Source organism: Nipponia nippon, unplaced genomic scaffold, assembly GCF_047370975.1.
Source record: "Nipponia nippon isolate SJK-2023a ecotype South Korea unplaced genomic scaffold, ASM4737097v1 scaffold_1, whole genome shotgun sequence".
Taxonomy (NCBI): Eukaryota; Metazoa; Chordata; class Aves; order Pelecaniformes; family Threskiornithidae; genus Nipponia; species Nipponia nippon.
In genome coordinates this window covers 41,478,899-41,487,642 of record NW_028262290.1, presented here as the reverse complement: position 1 = coordinate 41,487,642, position 8,744 = coordinate 41,478,899, and the positions used below count along the sequence as shown (strand labels likewise).

Sequence of the window (8,744 nt, the reverse complement as noted above, 5' to 3'; positions counted from 1 at the left end):
GATGAGGCTTACTTTTGAGTCAAGGACAAAAGGTCAGACCATAAATGCTTTGAAACATACAAAACCAGGATAACAACAATATTTTAAGTCTATTTGTTCTTTTCATTGGCAGATGATAAGAAAGCTATCTTTCAGCCTGAAGATGTTTCAGTAAAAAATGGACTTTTGTGACATCTATCCATCCATCATTTGCAGCAGAAAAGGACAGGGATGTTACAGAGAACCAAATTATATTATCCCTGGAACAATTGTTCTTATGGACATGCCACCACTAAAAGTGAAATGTGTGGGCATACTCCCCATGATAACTTTAATGGAATTAGACTAGGAAGACTTAAGGAGTATGACCGATGGAGGCTTATGGAAATACGGAGTTCAGAGAATGGTGCAAAATCCACTGGTGAATATATGGTGGCTATTTATTTATCTCCATATTGGCGTTTGAGCTGGCTAGTTTAAAGCTGGCTTAGGTGGCTTTGGCGTAAATCTTTGAGAATGTTAAGACATTAAAATGACAAACAGTCTGGAGATGCATTTGGTTCAGCCAATATCATTTATTTTAATACAGTTACAACTTTCTGAAAAGAAGTATATTACAATGAATATAATACAAGTTTTGCAGTTTCACTAGAACGTGAACATTTTTGTAGAATTTCTTCAAGTCGTTTTCTAGTTTTTCATAAAACCGTAAAGGTACTTCCCCAGGAAACTCTCCCCACCACAAACCTGCCTTTATATAACAAAAATTTTATTTCAGCTGTGAGCAGAACAACCATCCCCAACATTTCAATTATAAAAAAGAATAAGTTTTAACTGTAGTTTAATTTTGACAATCATTGTGAATTAGCTGATGAAATTCTAACTCTGGGAAAGGATTTCCTGACAGAAAAAAAAAAAACAAACAAGAACTACTGTACATGCACAATTCAGAATCTTAACTTGCATTTCAAAATGGTTGGTAAAAGGGGAAACATTTGTATCAACACAGTGCATAAACCCCACTGCACGCTGGTACCATAATGGTATCCATTATGCATTTTCCATTAGACTGATGAATTAGCATCTTCATATAGATTTTCCCCCAAGACTTGCAACGGTTCATTTGCATACATACATAAAATATATATAAAGAATATGTTATATAGTGTAGTTATATAGTACATAGTTTATATGTATAATGTAAAATATATATTCATAGACATTTCAGTCTATACCTGAAATCAATGTCATTGGCTGGTTGCAAAATGCCCAGTCCTGCACGGGATTGATCTAAAGAAGGACATTGCACATTACAGTCCACAAGCTCTATCTCAAAATATGAAAATATCAAAGCCAAAAACTGTTTAATTTCATGGACAGCAAATAACCTGCCAGGGCATTTTGCTATGCCTGTCCCAAATGGCATGTAGTAATACTTCAACTTGCGACCGTTGCGGTAGAAGTCAGTCTTTTCTTCTCCATTCTCACTGAGAAAGCGATCATATTTGAATGTCTGTAATAAAACACACAAAAGAGTTACTTGACATTTGAATACCTCCAAAGACTAGACAATGCCATTAAGACGCAAAATGCAGGCTGGGAAAGAAGAGCCTCTAGCAGTAAGCATTGTACAGTAGCACCAGGTCCCATGGTGCTGTTTTGGAGAGGGTAGCCCTGAGAAGCTCTGGTATGTGGGACATGATCCCAGGTTCTTTGCTGATAACTCTCCTTTTCTGACTTCTTAAAATAAGGATTATAACCAGCATCCTTGTTCATGCAGCAGAACTGGAAGATTTCTCGTTCTGTGCCTTTGGGAAAATATTATCTTTATCCTTGTCCTCCCTCGAACCCCCCCCTAATGGTGATCTTTCCTCACTGAGGAAGGCAGTAAGTAGAAGGCTCTCTTGAGCGGCAGCACTCTTTTTGGTTACACTAAAATCTGTTTTGCAGATAGTGCTTGCACTGACTTTATTCTTTTTGTTGCCTATCACTCTGTCTCCAGGTGTAAGAACAGACTGTCTGGAGTACAACAGAAAACCAGCTCTGGGGGCACCCCTGATAAATGCTCTATTTAAAGGCATATTAGCTTCTGCTAGAGCTCAGAGTTTAATGCACTTTGATAAATACTTACCAAGGGATCAGCATAGATTTCTGGATCAAAATGCAGCAGTTGAGGATAAAGAGCTACAATATCATCCCTGCGAATGTTGTAAAAATCATTCTCTAACTGCAAAGTGAAATCCTCCTTGGCAACTCGGAAAGTCATGGATGCACTCGATAGCCTCATTGCCTCCTTGATGACGCTGTCTATAAGGGAGAGGAAAAGGAACGATTACCGTGGAAATAGTATGTGTATGTCCTCGGGGGAGGTCATGCATTTTGAACTATTTCAAACCCATTATCACACCCTGCATTTATTAGAAGAAATATTTGAACAAGAACTTTCTAAATGCCTAAGAAAGTATCTTTCTCATTTCTTTTTAGCATTATTATCCCTTCTGCAGATAACACTGAGAACATAATCCACTTTTCCCTAGAAAAATACTTAAGAGTTGATGCAACAGAATATTTGAAAGTGAGACACGTTTTCACTCTGAGATAAAGAACAAACCAGTCAAAACTGGAAACAACAAAAAAAAGAAACAGTGCACTGATCATGATTGTCTGAAACTTCAAGAGGTGATGCATAGAAACCAGTACTCAGAAAAAGTAACTTGAGGGTTTTTTTTCATTTCAACATAAGCTGATTATATTTTTTTTAAAAAGCAACAGTAGTTAAAGGGTGACATTTTCAAAACTCTCTAGAACTTGGACACTTTTGAAAAATGTGCCTATAATTTGAAAAATATTAAGAAGAACTAAAAGTAATGGTATGAGAAGATATTGCTTCACATCATAAGAACTGGGATATAAAATCTGGCAACGCCCTTTTATGTGATCTAAAGTCATTACTAAGAAAAATATTGTTCTGAATTATCCATGGGTCTCCAATACTATGTTATGTAGGTGTGTAGCAGTACTGAGACATGCTATTACCCACAAAAAAGTGCTATGCATGTGAATTTTGATACTCTCAGTACCACCTGGGACACTGGGAAGACTGATGCTGTTGGCTATTGCTAAGGAACATACAGGGTTTTGTTCTAGTGTGTGTTGGCTAATTCCCTAGTAATTCCTTAGCAAGCCTTTATGTGGTAACAAACAGAAGACTGTGAAAATTGTGGGATGATTTCTGGTACTCCTGCATACAATAATCATACCTAGTATTGGCATATTATCCAGCTGTTTTCGGTTCAAGGAAATATGTTTGCCATCTAAGCTGATCTTCTCTCCAGCACTTTCCAAAGTACTTTGCACTTCTTTGATAGCAGCTCTCATTGCTTCTGGACTCCTAAGATCAAAAGAGCAGAAGTAGAACATAATTTTACACTTAAGAATGCTTTCAAAAGGGAGTTTGCCATTAACTTTCTTCCTGACTAAAATTTAGTTTATTAGCTGACAAGTACAACCTTCTAAAATGAAAATGTTGCAGCAAAATGCTGCAGTTAGTTACACTTTTTCATGTCTTGGCAAAGGTACGATAGCTTCAGAAAAATGGAAAAGACCCCCAAGTATTTGATTCTGTCTCCAGTGACAAGTGGGACGGAACTAATGTGCATAACCCAGGTAATAAACAGTAATGTCACTAAAAAGCAATGCCAAGAATAAGAAATAAAACAATCAGTTGTAGATTAGGAAATAGCCCCACTGTGGCTAGAAAGTTTAGGAACAGGATCATAGATCAGTTTTATAACATGACGTATCCTGGATGATGTCCTATTACGTGGCAATATTCTGTCTAGCTGAAAAGAATCTTCCTAATACTAAAAGTCCACATAGAATCCTTCACTGTCTAGACTTTCTTACAGACACAGAATATATGAGCTATGGTGAAATACGTATAGATAATAATACAGGATGCAATAGTGTCTTGATAAAGGCACAATCAATCAGGGTATTAAAAGACTCCAAGGCCAGAGGACATAAAGCCAATGCATTCCTGGAATGAAAAGTACTAAAGAACCTCAGATATTAGCATTGGCAGGTAGATATGAGGGTGCAAGACACTGGCTAAATAAAAACGTCAGCAATTTAGATACAAATTATAATAATAGAGTTAGTCATGCTGAGGTAGATTATACTCCATTCCTGGAATGAAAAGTACTAAAGAACCTCAGATATTAGCATTGGCAGGTAGATATGAGGGTGCAAGACACTGGCTAAATAAAAATGTCAGCAATTTAGATACAAATTATAATAATAGAGTTAGTCATGCTGAGGTAGATTATACTCCACAGAGGCCCACTCTAAAATGGATATTTAATAGTATTATCTGAGCTGTGCACTCCTCTCATGAGTAACAAGCTCAGCAGCTGCAGTCTCCACTGCAGCCTCAGTAGGATCTATCAACGTATAAACTATTTTGTCTTAAGTATCTGTGAAAACAATAATGAAGCTAAAGCTCATTTTGCCTGCTCTAGTGAGATGATCTAAAAATGTCTGATTATATTGGGAGCCTTCAATACAATTAATGTTCTGACTGCAACCAGCACTTTTAATGTCATATCATACAGATTTACTCCAAAGCTTTCTTGACAAAGTGTAACATTGCCCTGGAGTGTTGTTTTTGGGTTTTTTTTAAGTTTCTACAGAATTGCTCTGTGGTATCACTACTTTGTCTCAGGTGACCGAAGGGGGTTGCTGTGGAAGTCCAGAACAACATGCCACGTCTGTTGTAATCAGTAAGCTTTTTTGACACTGATGAGGTATCAAGCAGTGGAATTTGCCTGTATTAATGAACTGATTTCTGAAGGATAACAAATGTTTTTCTTGTTTGGAAACAAGAAGCATCGGGACTTACTTAAGAAGATAGAACAAGCTCCAAAACGTGGCAGGAATGGTGTTGGCTTGCGAGGCCCAGAGCACTGCCACGTGGGTCTTTGCTTTTTCCATGTCATCGAAGGTTGACAGAGTGTCATTCAGGAACATGCGGAGGGTGACAAGCTCAGAGAGGTTGTCCCTCTTCAGGAGGTTCTTGTGGAGGAGTGCCTCTCCCAGCTTCTCACGTGCGCTGTGGGCACTCTTGAAGAGGTGGATAGGCAGCCCTGCCACGAGGGCTGGAAAGATCCTGTCAAACTCCTTGAAGTTTTCGAGGGCATTGAGGATATGAGCTCTTTCAGTTTCCTGCTTTGATGATAGATTTTTGTCGTGATTTGAATTAAATTCTTTACCAAAAAGTGTTAAAAAGCCAGACTCGAACATCACCTGGCAACAGAACGTATAAAGTCCTTCTGTCACCCAGGCATTGGACCGAAGTTTGGATGTTCTTGACTGCAGCATGACGTATTGTAGGTTTTCCATCATTGCTTCAATGAGGGCATCTAGGGCATTACCTTGAAGGGTTCTAATGAAAGTCTGATGAAAATTTTCAGTGGTGTTTCCCTCCGCTGGGTCAATGCTACCATGCCCAAAAGCCTGCCACAAAATAAATCGTATGCATGATAAATAAGGCCTGCCATAACCTTGATGATAAAGTCTAACAGAAATTAAAACCAAAGTATAACTTCATAGCTTACTAGAGGGAAGCATAATAAGAGCTATTAAAACTAGAACTGATACTTTCTCAGTGAACCATAGCAGTTAAGTAGGCAAATGAAAATAGATTTGAATAGATGGTTACAAATAAATGGGTGTGGTTACCTAGACCATCATTCACCTCCCATTGACATCAACAGGAGACTTTTTGCTTATGAGTTTGACTGAGCTCCTGCTGTGTTGCATCATTTTTTTAAGGCATTAGGACCAAATCTTCCATAGTGGTGAGCACCTCCTGAAGAAGGTTTCAGCAAGCTGTATTATCATTTTGCAGATGGCGCTAATTGTATTTCTACTTTAGCAATTTGGGGTACTACATGATTAAATAATGTCATTCTCAGACAATCCAAATCACTGAACATTTCCTTTCCATTAAGGAAAGGGAAAAAAAGACCCCAATATTTTAAACCAACAGAAGTGCAGAGATGTGAACCCAATGATATTTCAAAGGCATAGTTATGCTATAGGGATTATTAACTGGGTTCATCTGTCTTGCCAGCAGATACTTTGCATGTTAGATATTAAAACCATTTTTAAAGTGGTACCTTGGCAGACGTAGCAAAATGGAACTTTTTCCAGTCCAAGTGTTTTCCCTGGCGTATCAATGCATGGTATGAAAAAGGGTCAGTGAGGAAATGAATGTATTTCCCTGCTACTCGGCAAGTGAAAATGTGGCCATGCTTCTTCTGCTTTTCTCTGATGAATTCAAGGGGGTTGGCACCGAACTGCAAGGCGCAGCCCAGGTATGGGAGGAACCCGTTTTCAAGTGGTGGCTCACCTCGTCGCCTACAAAACACAAACAAAAGCTGAATTTAGAAGTATGTATAAAGATCTCTCCTCCAGGACTACGAGGTAAGTAAAATGCTGATGGTAGGCTTTTTGTAATGTGAAAAAATGTAAAAAACCCACCCAAACAAATTGTATATTGACAAAGAATTTTCTCCCCTTTAAGGAGTAAGCCTATAGTGAGGTCTATGGCATACAAGAAAGAATAACAGCCTGTATTATAATAAACATAATAAAACACAGTTTGATTATGTCATTTTTCTTTTCCCTAGATCAGGAGTATATTTTTCACTTGTTTAAATGTAACATTTTTGCCACTAGCTAACATGCAGTTACATAATTGCCCTATAAATGAATAATCCATCCCACTAATATTGTCTGATACATTTTTGGGCAACAGTATTCACAATTCAATTTGAATACCAAGGCGAATAGCCTTTTGAGTGTAGAAAGGTTGTTATTATTGGCATATTTCATTTGGACCAGATCCTGCTGAAAACAGTGGGAATTTTGCCATGATCTTCAGTAAGCATAAGAGTTAGTCTTTCAGGCATAGTGCCATTAAGCACATGCTTTAAGTTAAGCATGTGCTTAAAGTGAGCCATATGCTTAAATGATATTTTTTATTCTCAGTCAGAAAACTACTTTCCTGCATAAGGATACCATGGCTGCTAAAATAACTTTCTGATAATACTTTAGCTTTTCTAGTGAATTCCTGGTGGTTATTATCTGAAGTTAACTATTTTTCACCTTTTTTATTAAACTTTTTAAAGTAAAACAAGAAGATGACTGCTGGAAAATACAAAATTACAATAAGTAAGCAAATTACTTGCTCCTTATGTAAATGTGCCAGTAGCATAAATGCTTTTAAGGACCATGTATTCAACACAGTAAGGTACATAAATATTATCTATATTAATCTGTGTAACTGGACACAGACTGATAATATGAAAATTTTTGTAAGTAGGTATTAAACTATAATTAGATATAAGTAGGTATTAGCTGTGATTACAATGCAGGTAAAACTATAGCCCAGTACTTTAGGAAATCAGAACATGCATATTCATATTTTAATTACCTCATTTATGCATAGATTTGTATCTACAGCTATTACTAGGCATTACCTCACTATTATTAAAAAGCCCGTACACAAAATTTCTATTGTAAAATAAATCTCAAGACAAAACTACAGTGTTGCCCATGCTCTCCTGCATCTGTCCATCTGATAGTCTTAAGATAACACTTCTTTTAGTTATGTACACAGTGTATTTGACAGAAATAAAGGCTAGGTTCACTGAGATGCATTTACAAATATATTCCTTACCTCCTCCTCCTCCCTAGAAGAAACCAAAGCCCACAACAGAGCATTATCACTGTTCCCCAGACCCATGGTGCTGTGAACATTTCTGGTAATGCCCAAAAACTTCCAAGTGGAAAACTGGTAACTACCAGTATGGCAGGAGAGGTGACTGAGAATGATACAGAAGACAGGTCATGATATATATACAGTAGGTGCACCACTGTATCTAATGGCATTCAGTCAACCTAGCAAGCTATTGATTAACCATTTCTGGAGAGAGCCTGTTTTGTCTCTGTTCTGACATCTTTCTGCAGAGAGCTTTGCAGGATTGATGTAGACAGTTGCAGACATAGCCTTGAGCTGATGTCACATATCAGTAGCAGGTCCAAAGTAATTAAACAACTGTAATAGTTGACAATTTGAAGGTCTGCCAGGTGCTTTTAGATCTATCCTGCAGATTTGCCAATTGCAGTTTATAGTTCAAGTTTAGCAATATAAGAAATGGCTACTGACAGATGTCCAGAGGATTCAGACTGGGCGAAATGGTGGCTGCATTTCATGTTGTCCTTTAGGTGCCAGGCTGCTCATCCCCTCCCTTCTTCTTCTTGTGGGACTGCCCTGGCTCTGGTGTGCCACTGCAAGAGGGAACAGTGGGGGGTTTGGCTGCAGGTAAAGGGATGGCTGCAGTGATGGACTTACTCTTTCTAACAATGTTTCTCTGGTAGAAAGGGAAAAATGGGCTTTCTATAATGCAATGTATAAGAGAAGAAAGCAGGATTAGACAACCATACTGTTTTTTTTTTCCAATGTCCTTGGATCACCTTTTACTCTCCCATTTAAATCTTCCACTTTCTGCCTTTGCTCCAAGCTGTACAGCACCTATTCAGTCAACTTTGCAGCCTTGGAATATGGTCTCTGGTCCTGTGTCAGGAAAACTCTGAAAAATGTATTGAATTTTCAGCACCTAGAGGACCTAACTCCTTTTTTTTCCCTCTAATTCAGTCCTTTCTCCTTAAATATATCCCTATGTACCCATTTTCTCTTA

The 8,744-nt window shown here is 37.9% G+C and overlaps 1 protein-coding gene across 1 annotated transcript; it reads right to left on the bottom strand.

Annotated features, from left to right (window-relative positions):
* Positions 1-1,007: 1,007 nt before the first annotated feature.
* On the bottom strand, positions 1,008-7,853 carry CYP7A1 (cytochrome P450 family 7 subfamily A member 1). Its single transcript, XM_009473050.2, has 6 exons — positions 7,724-7,853; positions 6,159-6,399; positions 4,880-5,493; positions 3,240-3,370; positions 2,111-2,286; positions 1,008-1,492 (listed from the first exon to the last, which is right to left on the bottom strand). The coding sequence occupies exons 1-6, from the start codon at positions 7,801-7,803 to the stop codon at positions 1,193-1,195; spliced, it is 1,542 nt and encodes a 513-aa protein (XP_009471325.1). The 5' UTR covers positions 7,804-7,853; the 3' UTR covers positions 1,008-1,192.
* Positions 7,854-8,744: the final 891 nt, after the last annotated feature.